Below are 21,598 nucleotides of genomic sequence, written 5' to 3' on the forward strand. Positions count from 1 at the left end.
AATTGGCACAGGGTGATCAGAAGGGGAATAATCTTTCAGAATCTTTTTTTTCTAGATTTTCCTCCTTTAAAATTGGGTGCGTCTTATATGCCGGAGCGTCTTATACGCCGAAAAAAATACGGTACATGTTTTAACAATTGCTTACTTATCCAAAATTAAAAAAAAAAAAAAGTTTCAGCTATCAGTATCCTTTAACATCAATCTGTTAACAAGCCAAATGTCATCAACCTGAAAGAATCTCATACAGGCAGTGGTGTATGAAGGTGGTGAAGACATTAAATATTAGCAGAGAAGAAAAGGTGCAAACTTTGTTATTGATTTTGTTCTGTGCTTTTGTTTTATATTCGTCATTTTTTCATGTTTTCCATCCTTGTGTTCTTTGTATTATGTAAAGGCACTTTGACGTCCCTGCTGCACACTAACAGCAACCTTTACCCTTAATAATATCAATAAAAATGTAAATTATTCTGCAACTGCACAGTCCATAGTTAAGGATGCCCCCATTACTGCATTAATGTAACATTCCATTAGGAAGATAGATTTTAACCCAGTAAGCATCAATATCAAATTACAGAAAAGATACACAAAATAGTTTTACACCAGTTTTTGCTTTTTATTATTTTTTGTTGAAAACAATCAATAAGTTATATCCTATTAAATGACTAGAAAATGAAAGGCATTAGCATTTAAATAATAGCTAAACTGCTCAGACATGAGATATAGAGATATAGATAAAAAAAATGGTTGATGTTGCATGCATTTATATTATCAAAGTACTGTGATACTCATAATCATTGTATCAGTTTGATGTAAATCAGGACTTTTCAAACAAAAGACATTTTGTCCAGAAAGGCTATATATAAATTTCATGATTATTATTTTCCTGAAGAGACAAATAATTAAGCTGATATATTAAAATTTCAGACTTATTTTGCCTTCTGCCTGTGAAGGCAAATAAAATATTAGTATTTAGTTGATCTGTGGAATGCATGTTTTATCTCTTTAAACACACTGCAAATACAGAAAAATAACTGTTGATATGCAAGAAATATAGTACACTTTTACTTGACATGACAAAACCACTCTGAATTCCTATAAACATGTTGTCACCCCTACCTGCTTAATTTCTGATGAATTTCAAACTTCACAAACCTCCTTTTATCTTCTCCCACCTCCCCATCAGTCCAACACTACCACCCCACCACCACCAACAACTTTGCAGAGACAAAGTGTACAGAAAATAAGGTACTCATAAGATCTTTAGGTATATCAACAGGTATTTTGTGTATATGTGGTGATAAATTAAAATGCATTCAATGGTATATTTGGTTAGAGTTCATATACACTTTAAGTATGTCAAATTTAGTTTTTCACGCTATAATTTATCAGCTTGGAGGGTTAACTTTTATTATAGTCCTTGTTTTTGCTGGGTAATTAATATTTTTGATTTGATTTTTAGGCAAAAACTGGCCACCTTATCCTACCATTTCATATAAAATGGCTTTTGCTTCTCCATTTAAAAGTTCCTATTTTTTTAAAAAACTAACATTGTCTGTTTTTATCTGGAGGTGTCTAAGGTGAGCTTCATTGGCAGTAATTGAATTCTCCACCCAGGAATGATTCAGTGAATGTCAGATTTGGTGCTTTATATGCAGACCTCAAAAGTGTAGACCCAACCTATTTGGATTTAACCAGTTAAAATGCACAGTGGGTAACCTGTAGCTGACAAGGTTAAGTGAACTAAATGCTAACATAATATTTTAACAATAGGTAAAACTATTTAAACTTTTCTGAACAGTTTTAAACTTTTTTTTTTTTTTTTTTTTTAAGTCACCTCAGTTTGCAGTTTTCTTTATGCCAAAAGAGGACCATTTATCGTCAGTGGTTTATTATTGGCCACTTCAATTATTAACTCCAAAAAGAGGCAAAAAGAGTTTATTATTATTATAAAGTATTTATATAGCGCCATCATCTTACGCAGCGCTGTACAAAGTTCATAGTCGTGTCACTAACTGTCCCTCAAAGGAGCTCACAATCGAATATCCCTACTATAGTCATATGTGGTTAATGTAGTCCAAGGTCAATTTTAGGGGGAAGCCAATTAACTTAACTGCATGTTTTTTTTTGGGATGTGGGAGGAAACCGGAGTACCCGGAGGAAACCCACGCAGACACAGGGAGAACCTGCAAACTCCATGCAGATAGTGTCCTGGGTGGGATTCGAACCCAGGACCTAGCGCTGCAAAGGCTGGAGTGCTAACCCCTGAGCCACCGTGCTGCACATGCACACAGAGTTAAATATAACTCTTTATAAATCTTAAACAAATTAGGTTACAATGTTTTGTGTAATCTAATTATAGCAATTACAAATACCAATTTTATGTATTACCATTTAAAGCAAAACATTAAATTCATACAACTTTATTATCCCAATAACACCATACACAAAATAGTCATTCTACAGTAGTTAAATTACCAAAAAAAATTCACCTAAATTACAATCTCATATAAAGTTACAAACCAGGGTATATTTTGCAGATTAGTTTGAATCAAACCCAACTAAACATGACACATCCTAACCATGTGGCACTTTGTGTCCTTTGGAAAAGTATCTATGTTAAAACTAGTAAATATACCTCTTTTCATGTCGACCTGCACCTTTTCTTCATATCTCTTGCATCTTTTCTTTTTTCCTTTCCTTTATCCCTCAGTCCATGGTGGAAAAGGTATTAGGTTTACTCTTAGTGAAGAGACTTATCCAGAAAAGGGTATGTCATTGCCAGAAAGGTTTTGGAAGCATGTCCTATTCTGCCAGGCAAATTACTCTTTTCCACTTCAAGCTGGAGCTAATTTTCTGGCTTATGAAGAGTAGTGGAGGTGTTGGGTTAAGCATGTAGAAACTTCAGTCCCACTTGTCAGTAGTTAACATTATGTCTTCATTTTACAGTACTGTTTTGTTACATATAAAAACAAAAACACTATTTGTTTAGTATGTCTCTAGCTGTGCCAAGTAACCTTTACTTTATAGTTCACAAGTAAACCTAAATTTCATAGATATAAAAAAAAATATTTAATTCAATTACAAACAATTTTTGTAAACTCTAAGCAATTGAGTATGCCAAGGAATTATATTCTGATGTCAGATCTGCATATTTGCTGTAATTATGTTTACCTGTATAAGTGGGACTGAAGTGTTAACTCCTTTGCTACTGATATAAAATAGCACGTTGTTGGACCCTTGTACAGACTGAATGTAAAGCCTGTTTTGCAAAACACAGCAAGATGATACTTTGCCTGTAAAAAGCATGCATTACATTCGTTTCTTAATCTAAAAAATACTTCTTTACCAGTATTATTTCCTTACTTATACATCATAAAATGGGATAGTGTAGATCAAGTTGCACAAGGTAAATGATAATGAGATAGCAAAAAAAGAAGAGATCTAAAATTACACTTTATTTTTGAGCTTGGGATGGGTATTACAACACAAGCTTTCAATTTCAAGTGGAAAGAAAACACTAAGTTGCATGTTGCACTAAGCAAGCATGGATAGATTGCAATGGACCTAAAAGGTGTCACAAATATAAAGTGGTGGACTTGAGTTGCAAGTATATTTGTAACCCAGCTCCTCAGTACTAAAAATCAAAACTGAATTGACTGCTGGCAGGTGTGCATATGCTAAATTTTTTTAAGTTCTAAAATCTGCAGGAGGTCGCAGCATGGTTCTAATTGCTTATAAAACTCGTTAGACCCTGCCAGCAGTTATACTCAGGAAAGTCTTGCACCTGTGGCTGTGACATTGTAATAATTATTCAAATGTTTCTATTTATCAGGATCTGGAGTGGATGATTCAGTTGGAGAGGTTTCCATTCATGTAGAACTCTTCACCCATCCAGGAACAGGGGAGCACAAGATAAGTGTCAAAGGTAAAAAAAAAAAGTGCTACTTTTTTATTGAAACTGGAAATTGGGTTTCAGTACATTTACATTTATTCAAATAGTAGACTCAGTTCTAAGAACAACAGCAATCAAATAAAAATGAATTTGGGGTCCTTCATTAGGCTCATTGATACAGGAAAAGTAAGGGAAGTTGAAGCAGTTACAACTAGCAACCAGTCAGATTCCTTGGACCTTTGAATTCTCATTTGCGTCTGTGGGTAGCTGCATCATTTTTGATCCAGTTGTCTTTTTTGAAGGTTTTCAAACTAAGCCTGCAGCATTCAAATAGCAATTGGGACAGTGTAAAAAATTAAATACATTTTTTACATCCAAAGATTGTTTATCTCATACAGGAGAACTGCAAAAGTTTTCTTTGAAGGATATTTCAGTAGTTTACGTATTGTCACAGTTGATTTTAATGGAAAACATATAGGATTATTTTGAAAGACTTTACAATTTCTTGTGTTTCCAATATATTTCTTTTCAAAAGTTGTCGCTGCAAATGATCTGAAATGGCAAACTTCTGGGATTTTCCGGCCTTTTATCGAAGTTAACATGATTGGTCCGAATCTGAGTGACAAAAAAAGAAAATTTACTACAAAATCCAAGAACAATAGCTGGGCCCCAAAGTACAATGAGAGCTTCCAATTGTGAGTATAGTTGCAAACCTCAATACCATACAAAGCACAAATTTTCATAACAATGTATAGTACTTAAAAAAAATTTTGAACTGAGATGAAAAATTGAATAAGTTGATCACTATCTGTACACAATACATAATGGTATGTATATACAAATCAACAGAAAGATAATGACTATATTAAGATGCTTGGGCATTGGCCTGTAGTCCATTCCAATTGTTGAAAATGTCTTTATTCAAATGCTATTAAAAATACTGCTACAAAGGTGTACCTTGTGAGAGCAAAATATTTTGCATATCCTTTATCATCAAGCCACAAGACTTTCTGCCAACTTCACTTACAGTTACATTCCCTTTTCTTACAAAGAAGCTGGGGTTCATAGAGAGTAAGGGGATAGCTATGTGTGACAAGATAACATTATATGATGGCTATAACATTTTATTAGGGAAGGTGTGGGGACAAAAGGCATTTCCTACTGGCTCCCACATTTCAAGTTGTCAACATCCCTCTGTTCCAGAGAAATTGGGGTTTACAGAATGTAAGTGTCCAGCTATGTGTAACAGGCAGCTCACCAGCCGCTCAGTCTCTTGCCCCGTATTGTCTGCAGATTTGACTTCAGGCAGCAGTAAGGGGCACTGAGCGTCTCCCCAGAGCCAGGGTTCCATGACATGAGGAAGGGGTAACCACACTGCAACCTCACTGCCAACCTGAATGCAGCCTTGATGTTTTGTGCACTTTAAGGTGCACCACAGTGCACAGACTATTGCCTGCACCTTAATGTTCATTGCCATGAGAGTGGCCCCCAGGGGGCCCCCAACATGCAGACTCAATTTGGGGACCCTGGTCTTGAAATAGCCCCACTTAATCTGAAAATATCCCTGATTGATGTTAGGATTTTTTGCTTGTGACCCCATATCTGGCAACTTGTTATGTGTAGAGAGCTGCAGCAGAATTTAGCAGCAGCTCTTAAGGTCCCCTGAAAATTTTACATTTCTATGACAATCAGTGAAAGGAGATATAATGATTTATACATAGGGATAATGGCAGCTGCTTGAACACAGACACAGCTCTCATGCTGCTGCTGCAAGATTATCTCGCATTACAAGGTGGGCGAGGAGCAGCTCCCTCTGCTGGCAGAGAAGGAAAGGGCCTGATCTGACAGCTCCGCGGGCCGGATGTGGCCTTTGGGCCTTAAGGTGCGTACACACTTCCAATTTTTATCGTTCCAATCGAACGACGAACGATCGATTGGGCAAAAAATCGTTCGTAAAAAAGTAACCAACGACGCCGACGAACGAGGAAACTCGTTGGAAACGAACGACCGGACCGGCGGATCGGATTGGACGACGATCGTTGAACATCGTTCGTGTGTACGGTCGTTCGTTGATCGTCCATGTTCAGAGCATGCGTGATGAACGAACGTCCGTTCACTTTCCTGTCGTGCACATAGTTCCTCTATCGCTTAAACGATCGTATCTATTGTGTGTACAATATCTACGAACGATCGTGTCGTTATCTCTATGTGCAGGATCGGTGCTATACAATCGTTCGTATATATCGTGCAGGATCGTTCGTCGTTCGTTTTCCAACGATAATAATTGGAAGTGTGTACGTAGCTTTAGGTTGGGCAGCCCCTGCCTTAGTGTGATATGGCAGCCCTTTGTTGTACAATATACATTGTACTTGTTTTCAGCAACAAAATCAACCTTTGTGAGACATGAGAAAGGAGATATTCACCACCATTTTTCTGATTGCTATTTTCCATACCTATTGCACTAGATCCCTTGCAGCTTTTCAACATAGGTGTTAATATCTCCATCTGTTGAAGTACTTTATTAAACAATAGATGTAGGATAAATTTTACTAGTAAGCATTTAGATAGTCCTCTGTGTACAAATTATTTCTCTGGTATAGCTAGTAAGGCTTTCATGTGTATCTTCCTTTAGGGTTTGAAAGCAATATCTATAAAACTACAGTGGATAAAAAAGGTTAAGCACCCCTGGAAAATGTTTTTGTGATGTAAAAAATAACACCACAATAAATAATTTCAAAACTTTTAATGTGACCTATAAGTTGTACAATGCAATTGAAAAGCAAACAAATCTGTTAGGGGAAAAAAAAAACGTTCAATAAGTTGGGATGAGTGTGGACACCCTAAAACTAATACTTTGTTGAAGCACCTTTTAATTTAATTACAGCATTTAGTCTTCTTGGGTACACACTTGCCATTAATTAAAGAGACTCTGATTAACTTGGAAAATATTGCTAATCACGTTTCCTAGTTTGTAAAAAGCTGCTACCCTCAAAATTATAAACTGGAAAAAGAATACCTAAGACAGTGTCACGCGCTGAGAGACACGACCACTAGGGGGTGCTACATTTTGCACAGAGGTGGTGTAAGCCCTGAGAAGGGCCAAGGCGCAGAGTCTAAGCAGTAACCAGGTCTTCTCCAGAGTCTCTGATGGTGAGGATGTTGCGCCGCTGGTTACTGCCAGGTTGCGGTTCTTGGGCACACCGAGGTGAGCAAAACACGGTACCAAATCGCAAAGCAGAAGGATAGTCGAGGAAGGCCAGGGTCGAGACAGGCAGCAAGGAAGAGAGGTCAGGTCACACGCCAGGGGTCAACTTCCAGGGATCCAGGAGACAGACACTAGTGACACGGGCCACTGCGGGCACAGGGAACACAGGAGACATTGGAAGCAACAGGAGGCACAGGTGACTCAGGGATATCCACAGACAGACAGAAACACTGAAACAGCACAGGGAAGTTGGCTGGAAACCAACAGACTGGACAACGAAGGGTTAACGCAGGAGCTGGACAGAGGAAAGACTGAATTAGGCACCAGGTGAACAGGAACTAGCTCAACAGGACTAGGAGCTCAGCACAATGGAGACTTGTTGCACAAACAAGTGCAGTGTGTGAGGTAGCTAAAACGCCATGGCTAGTCAAGAGGCTTTTTTCTGATTGGCCAGCAGATTGGACGGAATTGAAAATGCTTGAAAACAAAGGCACGTCAGGTGCGTCAGGACTGCCCGCATGCGCTGGAGAGACGTGTCCACACTTTATGGAGGAAGAGGTAAGTGTGACAGACAGCTCAGGTTTTAGTGCAGCAAACAAAACTTGTATTAGTGAGATCAATTAAAATACTCAATAACTTTTATATGAAATTACCAGCAAACTACATGATACAAACTGTATGATATTTTGCATGTTAGATACTTTAACCTAAAAATCCTAATTTATACTCCTATGTACAGACTGTGAACAAACGTTCTTCAATCCCCTGAAGGAGCCAACTGGCGAAACACGTCGGGATACGATTTTTCTCTTTTCTATCTTCTTCTAATACTTTTTAGGGATATCATTGTATAGCCCTTTGGTCAATTTCTCCCATGTACTCATATATGGGGAGGACCATATGAAATTTCATATGTAAGTTACCGAGTATTTTCATTGATCTTACTAAGACAAGTTTTGTTTGCTGCGATAAAACTCCAGCTGTCTTTGGTATTCTTTTTCCAGACTCTGATTAACCCCAAATAAAGTTCACTTGTTCATTTGATTCTCGTTTATTTTACTCTGTTGCCTGTTACTGCTGGTTCATTTACAAATTTGCTTATTGCTGCAAGTTATAGGTCACGTTAACGATAGGAAAGGTTTTGAAAATATTTATTCTCACCTCATTTTTTATATTACAAGAAATGGCATTGCAACAGGGTTGTGTACATTTTTACATACATATGCCACCTCTTCTAGTGCTAATCATGTGCTTTGTCTATGAAGGGTTACATTTTTGGAGGTCATGGTATAACTAGTACTAGTTAGTCACATATACCTAAACTTGATCTGTGATGTTGAACTTATCTAAGTGGCTCCCTAAGTTTTAATTGAGTATTAGGGCAACTGTTGAATATTCTAGAACAAGGCAGAGGAATAACATTTTTATGTAACCACAATTTCTAATTTACATATTCTAATCATTAGGGTGCCAAAAAGTCTGAGGTAGCTGTTCACATTGAGGTTGTATGGCTTAGTATGTTATCATATCAAACTGCAGAAGAAAATATTGACATAGATAGCCTCAAAGCAGTTGTCTTCTTTCCTTGATTTGTGTGATTGTGTTGTTTGCTGTAGACTTCAAGTCACATCAGAATTAGTTTAAGCAGACTATATTAGCTTTGGGTCCCCTCCCCTTTTTATGCTACTTTCTAAACCCTGGTAGCATATAGATTGTAAATGTTTCAACCCTATTTAGAAATCCCATATGTCCTATTAGAGTATACTCCCTTTTAATATGTCCCTTTTCCTTACACCTCAATAGTTTTTAAACTTTTCCACCTATTGATTTATGCTTTATTACATTGCCCCTTATACACTAATAGAATGCTTTTTTTTTTTTTTTTTTAACTTTTTGTTATCCCCCTTATACCATAATAAACTAAAAGCTCCTTCACCTTCTTTACAATACCCATATACCCTATTATATTGTACATATGTTCTGCCTTCTTTATCCTACCTTTCACCTCGATAGTATGTAAGCTCTTCCACCATGTATATTTTTACTTATCTGCAAGAAAGGAGTTCAAGCTCCTTTCTTGTACCTTAAGGATAAACTCCAGCCTTACCTTATTTTGCTACATTGTACAGGCTACTCCCCTGTATTGAAACTGTTTACATTGCATACCATAAACTTCTAACAGTACCCTTTGGAACCTGAAGCAAGTCAGATAGAGAATGCCTCATCTAGCCTTTTCTCCTCAGCATTATTGTGCCTGGCTCTTTTTAATGCTATGTAATGAAAATAGGAAAGTTTTATTTAATACATTGATTACATGTTTTAAAAAGGAGGGAAATAGAAACCAGGGAAAACAAAATGAAGTCACATGAAAAACTAAATATGTCCCATGGAAACATATTAGAGCAGGCAAACTTTTGATCCTTTTTCATTCAGTGCTTACAGCAGTGTTCTCCCCAGAAATTTTTTTCAGCCGGGTGGTAGGAAGCTGTAGCCGGGTGGTAAAAAAGAGGGTGTGGCAAAACACGGCAAATTTAGTGCTCCCAGTTGTTTACCCAAAGCTCAATTTTCATAACGCTTTACATTTGTGACCTCCATATCTTGAAATTCTTTAAAGCTGGGGGGCTGATATTGTAATACCTAGTATCTATGTCCCCTGTATACCCTGAAAATTACAAATCATTGTGACATACATATTAGGAGATATGGAGGTTTGTACACAGAGAGCTGTGAGGATGCAGAATGTGATGCAGAGCTAGAGATGGATACACTTCACAGGCAGAGCTCGTGCTGTGAGATGGGGGCGGGGCTGCCTGTGTCTCCTTCACATGAAGGCTGAGCTGTGTGCAATCCTCTGAACGGATGACACACAGCAGCCTGAGATCCGTGCATCTGAGGATGAGAGCTGCCGAGAGCTGGGCGGGGAATTCAAATCAGCCGGGCGGAGCAACCGGCTAAAAAGCTCTGGGGAGAACTATGTTACAGGTAATATACTTGAGCAAATGATATGTAAAATGTATTTGCTATATTCATTCTGTTGATTCAAATTCATAGAAATTGTTGTCCCACATTTTTCTCATAGAATGCCACCTCAAACAACTTAAACTAGAATTCAGAAATGAAACAGGTGAGGTGAGAGGTATAAATGAGTGAAAAAAAGGAGACTGTTGAAGGGAAAGTAGGGAAACATGAGAAAGGCAAGAGGAAAGACCTTTTTCCACAAATTTATATTTGGGTTAATATATAATAATAACCTGTCTTTAGAGAAAATTCCAATATCTAAGGTCTGGTGTTCTCTTTGCTATTAATGTGTGCAGTGTCCTAATTAGTGTTGGTGTTCGGATTCGCGTTGTCCTTATATTCGACCCAAATATGGCTGTTCGAATTCAGATAGACCCGACCCAAAAACACGGGATTCGACTGCAAAAAATCTGTCACGTGAATATTAAAGGGGACCTGTCACATGAATATTAAAGAGAACCTGTCACATGAATTTTAAAGGGGACCTGTCACATGAATATTAAAGAGGACCTGTCACATGAATATTAAAGGGGACCTGTCACATGAACATTAAAGAGAACCTGTTACATGAATATTAAAGGGGACCACAATATTGATGTGACAGGTGCTCTTTATTGTTAATGTGACAGGTCCTCTTTAAGGCTGGGTCTACATGAACGGTTTTAAAAAGGCATATAAACGTTCCTACCACGTTTATATGCATTTTTATGCACTTTTACAAACGTTTTAAAGCTTAACTTTAAAACGCTAAAAAACTTTTACAAACGCCTATGACACGGTTTACCACGAATTGCCACGATTTGCCGCGATTTTACATAAGCGTTTATAAAAGTTTTACTTTTATTTACCGCAGCCCTAGAGCTGTGACATGGATTACAGATACAGAACATGTCACAGCTCCTCTAGGGCTGCGGGAGTAATCAGGGGAGCGGAGCTGTCAGCATAGTAAAGCCCCGCTGACTGCTCTGCTCCCTGATTGGCTGAGGAAAGGGAAATCCTGATGATGTTGAGCTGTCATCAGGGTTTCCTATTTCTCAGCCAATCACAGAGCACTAGAGATGAATGGGCACAAGGCTCATTCTTGTCTAGTGCTGAATGGCTGGGAAACGTTAAACCTCAGCCAATCACAGAGCACTAGGGGTGAAAGGAGAGCCTTCCTCATTTAACCCCTAGTACCCTGCGATCCCTCACTGTCAGGAGGAGTCCAAGGGCTGTGCTCATTGCAGCCCTGGAAATCATCCTGTCATTGGGATAACCTGTAAAAAAAAGTTTTGTTACACAAACACACACACATTTAATAAAATATTTTAACATTAAAGCCTCGTCCTAATTTTTACATATATTTTAACCCTTTCAGGGAATGAGTAAGGGGTTTTATGTACCCCTGTACTCATTCCCCAGGGTGGGGTGGTGGAGATCTGGGAGTCTGTTTTTTAAAGGGGGCTTCCAGATTCCAAAGTCCTGCTAAAAACGTTTATAAAAGCCCCCTCTGTTTTCAATGGAAGCTTTCATAAAAGCTGAAAAACGCTTGAAAAAGCCTCTATTGAGTTCAATGGAAGCATTTTCCCGCATTTATCCAGCATTTGAATTTTTTAAATATTGCAAGCAATGTTTAAGATAACGTTTAAAAACTCCCTGCATCATTCAAACGATTGTATCTAGCGTGTGGACACTGGTGGATTATATTTGAACAATTGTATTTTTACAGCATGTACAGAATTGTGCACAATATGATTGTTCAAGTATAATCGTTGATCGGTCGTAATCGCTCGTTTTCTAACAATAATTATTGGAAGTGTGTACCTAGCGTTAGCCTAATATTGATGTGACAGGTGCTCTTTAATATTCATGTGAAGTACAGGGTTATGTAATAGTGTTATGTATCTTTTTATGTATCCTTTTATTATGTATCATTTTACATCTGTTTGGAGGCTGTAGAAGCTCTACACAATCCTGAAAAAAAACAAATTTTTCCTCCTATTGACTTTAATTGTGTTCGACTTTGACATTTGACCACCTGAATAATTTTGCTCTATTCGAGCGAATAGCTGACGAATCGAATAGTGAGCTATTCGACCAACATAAGTCCTAATGCCCAGATCTAAACAGCTCTTTAAAGGGGCTATAAGTCTAGTAATACCATTTTAATGACCTAAAATTATTTGAAACCAGTCATTCCACTGCAAGAAAAATAATTACCATTGGTATTTGTTAAAATATTTTTTATTAGTTTTTTATAAGGGAAGATAACACAATATTCAAAACTACACATAACAAATACAGTAGAGTCGCGGCATAACAAATATTACAAACAATGGATTCATTAGTTGACCAAATTTCAAACAAGTATGGCTAGCATCACAAATTGTGACAAATGAGAGGTCAAATCTGTCTAAAAATCAACACACAATTGGGGGATCGTTATCCAAAAGACGATAGGCATACCACGTAGTTTGTTCAAGGGTTGCGAAAACTCAATTTCTCATATCTAACAATAAAAGCGCTATGTATGATTCCCACACTCCAATAAAACCCTCAATCCGTGTCTCCTACTCCAAGGAGACTTCAACTCATTCCATCTCGAAAACAAGCCATCATTTTTCCAAAAACAGTGTCAGTGAAGGGGAGTTTGCTGTAATCCAGTTATGAAGAATTGTTTTTTTCACTACCAGAGAGATTATCATCAAAGTTTCTTGCAGCCACCTTTGCGCCATGGGACAGCATTTCACCAAAAATTGTCCATTTGGGAGTTAATTAAAAAATAGTTTACCAAATTTTGAAGGACGTACTGCGCCACTCACCTCCAAAAATAACGTATTTTGGGGCAATCCCACAGCATATGGTAGAGATCTGCCTCCAAGACACATTTTAGACATTGCGAGGAGGGGCTGAGCCCCATCTGGTATGAACGCATAGGTGAAATATATGCGTAACAATAGAGTTTCAAAGTTTTTTCTCTGTAAATTTATGAAGATAGTGCCTTCCAAGCTCTACCAAATAATGTTAATACGCCACTCTGGGTAATTTCCGGGAAGTGTTTAGACTATCGGCACAGGCCAGTATTTCTGATTTCATAATCTAAAACCGTTCTGTAGATGTCCATAGCTTGTCCAGTGGATTAGACCAATCTTTGGGCGATAAATTTTTAATCACTGATTTAACATAGGAATTCAGCTGTAAATATGTGAAGGTCTGTAGACCTAGAGAGGGGAACAACATAGGTATAGATGATTGCGAGATGACCTTATGGGTCAAAGTATTAACTGTAGATTTAACTTTCATTGCTTTGGTCCCGCCCCTGGGGTTCCCAGAGTATCCAAGGGAAATACCCATTTCGCCATAATGGAAAGAATAGTGACGAATGGCTGTTTAGGGAGAATTTGTGTCTTATTTTGTTGCAGACATACCAGCATGAATATATCAAAGGATTTTGAACAACCTCTGGGGGGAGTAGTTCTCTATGCATATGTAGGGGGTAAAGGAGATTGTTCCCTGGGAACAATTGTTTCTCTAAAGAAAAATTAGCATAACCAGCTGTGCCGTGTATCCAGTCTCTAATATACCTGAAAATAGTTGTCCAATTGTATAACTCAATATTTGGAAAATGAAGAACCTAGTGTGTAACGGGTTGTTGAAGTATGCACATTGCCAGTCTTGCTTTTCTCCTGCCCAGATAAACGCCCAGAAAGCTCTATAGATATCTTGGAGATCTGCCTGTGTAACAATGATTGGTAACATTTGCAGTATATATGAAATTCTTGGGAATATAGGAATTTTAATTAGGTTTATGGGTCCTACGTATAAAAGCTGCAATTTGGCCCATTTTTGTAATTGCTCTTTAACTGATGTCCAGAGTAGGGGGATATTAGATTGGTAAACTCTGAAAGGATATTTGGGTATCATAACACCCAAATATTTCAGTTTGTGTTTGCACCAAACAAATGGGTACTTGTGGCTCCAGTTGGGCCTAGTATTTTTATTTAGATATAGTGCCTTTGATTTATCAAAATTTATTGCATATCCCGATATGGTTCCACATTGTTGTAACAGTTTGGTGACCGCCGGCAAACAAGAAGCAGGTCGTCTGCAAAAGCTGTTATTTTAACCAATTTATTTACAATCTGAATGCCTTCAAAACTCTTAAAAATATTATAAAAGGCGCAATAGGGGGTACAGTGCAAGACTGAACAAAATCGGGGATGATGGGCATCCATGACGGGTACCTCTGTACAAGGACACGGGGGCCAATTAATTACCATTTATTAAAAGTTTTGTCACTGGGAGTTATAAATATATTGTATATATGATAGGAAGACTTGACCAAATGCACGGTTTGCCAAAATTGCATACAGCAAAGGCCACTCCACTCAATGGCCTTCTCAGCATCTAGAACCAATAACATAGATTTGGGGGTGTTTGGCTTTGCCACTACTATCATTGCTGCTTTTGCAGAATGCACCCCTACTGTGTCTCTCTTTTACAAAGCCCAATTGGTGCGGAGTAAGTAGCGATTCTAGAAAACATTGCAATCTAGTAGCCATTATTTTGGCTAGTATCTTATAATGGCAGTCGAGTAGGGAGATTGGTCTGTAAGATGAGACTAAAAGCAGGTCTCTACCCTCCTTAGGAATCAAAATAGTATGGGCTTCAATAAAATCAGGCAAGGGTGTGTTTTGTGTTAATATGGAGTTATACACTTTTGTCAAAAGAGGGGTAATTCCATATTAATCATTTTTTAAAATTCTGCAGTGTATCCGTCAGGGCCAGGAGTTTTGTGGTTTACCATTGATTTAATGGCTTTTTGGATTTCCTCTGCAGCTATGGGCCTATTTATTATCTCCCTGTGATCCAAGGATAGTTTAGGTAGCCTAGCTTTCTGTAGGAGATCATTCAAATACTAGGACATGAAGGTTGTGCTGTGTAGACTGGTTTGTAAAATTCTTCGAATATATGGCAGATTTTATCTTTAGCAGTCTGTATAGCCAATGTTTGGGGGTCTTTAAGTTGCAGAATAAATATTTTGGATTGTGGAGGTTTTGTGAGTTTTGCCAAAAAGGAACCCACTTTGTTAGCCCTTCTATAGACTTTTTGTTTCAAAATATGAGCTGTGGCCTCTACTTTAGCAGCTACATGGGCATTAAAAAAAAAAATCAAACAATTTAGTTGCGTTTTGCCAGACCTACTTCAGTGGTTCCGTTCTCTGGGACAGATATTCCCTGTAGGCTTTTTAAAACTTTGTCCTGTAGCTCAGTATATTGGGTAAGATATTCTTTACACTTACGAGTATTCTATGATACTCCCCCTGGCTATCGCTTTCATGGTTCGCCATAGCAGAACAGGAGTGTGACATGGGACCGTTTCTCTTTTAGTAACTAATGATATGAAGAAAAGAGAGAAAAGCAGGGTTTTTGGCACAAAAACTGTATTCATATAGAATATGAAATAATGATACAAAACAAAAGCACTTTCCACAATGCATTCTTGTGGTTAAATAATACAAATTAGGCCCCAAGGGGCACGAGATACAACATAAAATGAGACTAGATTTGACAGATTCCGGTTGGACCACAATAATATCTTGGGGTCCACCAGGTGTCAAATTGGCCCTAGGGGGCACTAGACATGCAGCATCTAGCTAAACATATACATTTACTTGCCATACAGGTTTATAACCATTAGTTCATGTTGATACCCAACGCGTTTCGCCCTAAAGCTTTCTCAGGGGTAGTAGTTGGACAACATTTGGCCATTATGGTACTTGTATCTAGATTAATAAAAGTTTATTAATTATTAAATAATATGGTATAAATTAATATCCTAATATTCAAGCAGTGTAAGCTATTTCACTGAATACAACAGATACAATGTAAGTCAATATAAGAATAAACTATATATAAACAGACTAGTATTCATGTATCTGCTCAAAAAATTATTCTAGGATATATCAATCAACTAGAGGTTCATTGAAATTATTTAATATCATAAGAACATGATAAGACTTACATGGTCCTGTAGAGTGATAAGTTATGCTTACTGCAGGGGTTACGAGGGTGTAATTCCTCCAAACAATGCTTAAAGTGAAGTAGCGATGATATCTCCCCAGCACCAGGAGCAGTGCTGTAACAGGTATATTAATAGGACAGATTGGGAATTTGAAAGTAAATATAAGATATAAGTATATCTTAAATTTGTTTTTTTACTGTGTGATTATTTAAACCACGAGAATGCATTGTGGCATATGTTGAACCTTTCAATTATCAATGTAAACATATCCAATGAAAAAATCAGAACATTCAAAATGTTCAAAAACACTTGTTTGATCTTGTTGCTGCAAAAAACTCATGGCCAAATTTGGGTCATCAAACACTTTGCTTTCCCCTGCATAAGTCACACGCAATTTGGGCGGGTACATCAAGGCAAACCGCATTCCTGATTCTACTAGGTGGTGGCAAACAGGAGTGAACAATTTTCTTTTTTGAGCATCTGCATCAGAGAAGTCTTGGAAAATTTAATTTTTACCTCACCCACTTTAAGCTCTCTTTGTTTACAGTGGGCTCCGAGTACTGTGTCTTTGTCCAAACCATGAAAGAATTTGGCAATGACTGGTCTTGGTTTGTGAATTGCAGATGGATGGTCTGGGCCAATCCTATGTACCCTCTCAAATAATTTAAGGCTTAGCATCAGATCAACAGATAGAAATTTTTGTAGATCCAGGGCCTTAAAATCCTCTGGGATACCAATAAAGCGCAAGTTATACCTCCTGTCGCGATTCTCTAGATGTTCCACTTTCTCTGCCATAGATGCCAATTGGGTGAATTGCATGGTTAGTGTAACGTGAGACACAAGGAGTTGGTCCTCCAGATTGATGACCCTTTGTTTCAGCTTCACAATTTTGGTAATATTATCCTGTATATTGAAATCAGCTGTTTCAATAGCTAGGTGATACGATTCAAACTTCTTATCGAAAAAAGGTAAAAGTAGGTCTGCGACTCCCCTGGCAGGAGATCCTCTCATCTGAAAAGGGTGTGCCGCTTCAGTCAGGAATCCTGAAGATAAGAGGGGGGATGCCGGTGTGGGCTTCTGAGAAGCTTTCCGCTTTGTTTCCCTTCCCCCTGTCTTAGGGAGCTGTTTGCATGATTGGGAAGGATTTAATTTGCCCATGAACTTTCCATAGGTGGTGTTTTGTATAAACTTCCAATACACTCCCAGACAAGGCATGCTCTGGGTCACCGTGAAAAAGTGGCAGGGATATAATAAAAATATTCCTATACACACAAATACCCCATTTTAAATAGATTCTGCAAGGTCCAAATAAGGGGAATCAATCACTTTCTATGCTCCCAGCCACAGCTTTAACACAGATCATCCAACCAGGGGAGAACAAATGCACTGCACAGCTGAGACTCACCAGGGGTCCTTTCTTCCAAAAGCGTGATGCCACTGGCAGGGTAGCAAGGAGTCCTATTGGTTTCCAGGGATTCTTGCTCTGATATAGGAGCTGCAGTATGTTCTTTTCTCTTCTGCAGCCACGTGAGATGTCCTCCAAGATGGCCTCTGGGCACTACGCATCCAGGTCCGGAGCTCTGACTCCGGGTGATGTGGAGAGCAGGGCTAAAATTACAACCTGCTTCCACCTGCAGTCAGTTCCCGCACTTTGTTTCTCACAGTTCTGGGGTTTGAAAAAACTGCCAGAGCACGGATGGCACACGCTGGTATTCGAGCTGGCGGGAGCTGTGTTTTAGTGCCACCACCTAGTTCGGCGCCGCCCCCGAAAGTCTCTAATTTACATTGGTATTATTTTGACCCACATTGATAGTCCACATACCTGAATGAGTTTTGAATGTGGCATACAATGTTGCTTATAAGGGTACTAAGATTTTTGTGACGTAGTGGTTGTAGGACATAGTGATATTGAATGTCACTGTTGTGAATGATGAATCTTAAGGATGCTCCTTCCTTATGTGTGGAAGTCTTTCATTAGTGTAGTTTCGCCAGTATGGAAGCAGTTCAACTTATGGTTTTACTTGTGACAACCATTAGTGTGTTCTTTTGTGACTCATAAATGGCATCACTAAGCAGAGGTTTGATGGAATAGTGATTTGGTGTATTGATTACAACAGTGCATTTCATCTTCTATCCTGGCAGGTTGGCAATGCCTGGATTCTGACTAAACAATTTTTTCCAGTCTACCCATTTCTGGATTATATAAACAAAAGCAGAATTTTATCAATGTTCACACCCACAGTTCCAATGTGGACAATCAAAATATTCCCTCCCAATACTCATTAGAACTGAGAGAAGCCACTTGGATGATATTGTGTCTACTTGAATGTGACTAACTACTATTAGTTATCCCCTCTGCTTCCTCTGCAACACCTGTATAAATCCTAAATTTGACCAAAAATAATCACTGTATCTAGATTTAGAAAAAAAAATCTAAAATGTGTTGTTAACATTGTATGTAAATAAACAATGTGAAAAATTAAATGCTCAGAGTAACAGTTTTATATTTTTTTCTTTATTTTAGTACACTGGGGACTGAAAATGGACCAGAATGCTATGAATTGCAGGTGTGTGTGAAAGATTACTGCTTTGCACGAGAAGACCGAACAGTGGGCACAGCTGTTATGCAGCTGAGAGATCTAGCACAAAGAGGTAGCTGTGCCTGCTGGCTCCCACTTGGTCGACGTATCCATATGGATGAGACAGGACTGACTATACTAAGAATTTTGTCACAGCGTAATAATGATGAGGTGGCCAAAGAATTTGTCAAATTAAAATCTGACACTCGCTCTCCTGAAGAGGGCAGCTAGGGAGGTAGGGTTCATCCTCAATCTCTTCAATAACAAGATTACCCTTTCTACTGCCTTGCACCCCAGGCCCAGATTGTAGATAGTTTAAATATTTAAATATATTTTGAGACACATTTAACCAAGTCACTGCCAGCAGTGCTTGCCAAGCTCTGCATTATGCTAATCTGCATTTCTGGCAGTGACGTGGATAAGGTGTACACAAATACACCAAGGGCTGCGTTTATATGTGCCATTGTGTTAATGTCCTCCCTGCTGGACTACATAAGCACAGTTGTTTGGGGGCCTTAACTTATGTTCTGCATAAAACTTCCGGGCAGTTAACTGCACCCTGGCAGTGGGAGGATTATCCGTTTTAGAGAAACCATGAGTCCCTAAAAAGGGTAGGTTACAGTAATCACTATCCCTTCCCTGACTTGTCTGTTCAAATTGCCTGCACTTCACCTGCTGTGTATAAAGGATCTTCCTGTACCAGTGTCTTACTCTGTGCATTGGTGCTGCATGGGTATTAGTTTACTATGGAAAAAAACACTCTAAACCCTTATCCTAAAAGCTCTTGGTAAAACCTTTCACCTCATGCCTGTTTTAAAGCCTTGGACTGCAAACAGAACACTGCCAAATGCTCAGCACCTCTCTTCTTTCCCGAAATTGCTCCAATAATCTGGCGCTGAAACAGGCTTACACATCCCAGATTCTGATCAGAATAGATAGGGAAAAACATCCTAATAACCCACCACATACTGCACAAGGGAATGAAACTCCATTATGATTACAGAAATGTGGCATGCTGTTTGGAAGGAAAAATGCTGATGATATCCCTTTGCCTTTACCTGCCCATTGTGTACAGAATATTCCTTTTCCTTGTTCCTCCTGGGTGCATGTGAAAATGTTTTGCACTAACTTGGACATTTTTGGTCTCTGTAAAAATATTTTATTATAACAGCCATTAAATAGAAATAAAGAAAGGAATGTGCATTTAATGCTTTATGTTTTTATCCAATGTATACAGTATATCAGTAGTAGAGTGAATCAGTTGCACATCCAAACAGCCAGTCTAATTCCTATTTTTTTTACCCTTTCCTTTAAAAAGCTAATTTAAAAAGTTGAAATGTGTTAGCTAACAAAAGACTTAATTCACTATAACAAATAATTTTTTACAATAGCACTACTTATTTTACCTAATAATGATTTTCTTCTAAAAATGTGATCTAAATCTCAATAAGAGATGAAATGACAAGCTTAAAGTCCACTTTACTTCACTTTTTGTGGCTTGGAGGGAAAAAAATGGGTGACAATATGATCCTTTTATATCACAATGTGTGAACAACTTCTCTAAAAGAGACAAATACACAATGTAGCTATGAAAGACTAAATTCACATTATGCACAAAAGCATGGTTAACTATTTTAAGGTATTCTAGTTGCAAAATATATGTGTGCTATAAAGTTGTAATATATATTATAATTACTCTTGATATAGCTGAAAAAAAGTAATAAAACTACTCTTCTTACAGACAAAAACATCTGGTCAGGGTCAATACTGCTGTATCTGGCCCAAATATTGAATGGTGCAAAACCCCACAAATACAGTAGGTAGATAGGGTACATGAGATCAAGTCAAGGATAGATTGGGTTTACTGCTACCAGGCTGCTTGCCAAGTTGGACAGTGGTAGACATCATTTAATACCAATAAATTAACACAAAGAGGTTGTCATTATCACTGTTATTGCATGTTTCTATTTGGTTTTCTATTGAATATACTGCAACAGACAGCTAGGCCTTTTTTTGGCTATGCTGTTGAAATTATAATTATAAACCAGCCACATGTTCCAAAAACTTTCAGCGCAAAACCCATATGTCAGAGTTGAGATACAAGATTATGATTAAGTACAACAGAACTGCATGAAACATCTGGTGAGTATGCACTGTCTACAAATCATGTGGTTATGAGTCTAGCCTGTGGTAAAGTAAATATTTGTCCCTTCTTGCCCCATTCCCCTCTCTACACTGTACTATGTACAATACAAACCAATTCTTTTGTATTTTTTTTTCTGTATTTTTGGACATTGTTATTTGGAAAAAATAACATAAAATAACAGTTTTTGTTGGCCCAGTAATCCAGTGGACTTAGAGGAATTTACCTTGAGCACACTTTGGGAATAGGTAGATAACATATCATCTCCTCTATCTGATCTGACTTCCTACCCTTATGCTGCTGGCAAGGACGGAACTAGTTGGCTATAATATGTCCAAGAGATTGTAGTTGGCCCTACTTGGCCTCTTGCTGCAGATAATGCTGTTTCCGCTGAAATGTGGTGCGCTGACTGGAACAAAGGGAGCTAAGGGATAAAGCAGTGGGTAATGAAGACATGCCTGCTGATGAGATAAAGCACTGGAATGCACCTTAAACGAAAAGGCTGTCCAAAGGTGGCTTAACAATGTTTATTCCTAATAGCACAGTTTTACCTCCATTTCAAAACACTTGAAAAGGTCCCCAATTTGCTGCAATGGCAAGGGTCTAAGAGTCTTGCTATCCAGTAGTCAACTCTTTCTTTGATATTAACAATATGCTTGCCACTACAAAAACAAGCAAACATACAACCTACCATATTTGCCAGAATGAACTGGAGTGGTCATGATCTATGTCCCTTCCTACCCCCAATGTCTCCTCTG

General features: G+C 38.2%; 1 protein-coding gene across 1 annotated transcript in view; it reads left to right on the forward strand.

The window, feature by feature from the left end:
- The window catches only part of UNC13A (unc-13 homolog A), a 192,199-nt gene extending 172,294 nt beyond the window's left edge, over positions 1-19,905 (forward strand). Inside the window, exons 42-44 of the mRNA XM_072404972.1 lie at positions 3,833-3,925; positions 4,428-4,587; positions 18,643-19,905. Coding sequence (XP_072261073.1) covers positions 3,833-3,925; positions 4,428-4,587; positions 18,643-18,928 — 539 coding nt within the window. The 3' untranslated portion in view covers positions 18,929-19,905. The remainder of the gene's footprint in view (positions 1-3,832; positions 3,926-4,427; positions 4,588-18,642) is intronic.
- Positions 19,906-21,598: the final 1,693 nt, after the last annotated feature.

This window comes from Pyxicephalus adspersus, chromosome 3 (genome assembly GCF_032062135.1).
Source record: "Pyxicephalus adspersus chromosome 3, UCB_Pads_2.0, whole genome shotgun sequence".
NCBI lineage: Eukaryota > Metazoa > Chordata > Amphibia > Anura > Pyxicephalidae > Pyxicephalus > Pyxicephalus adspersus.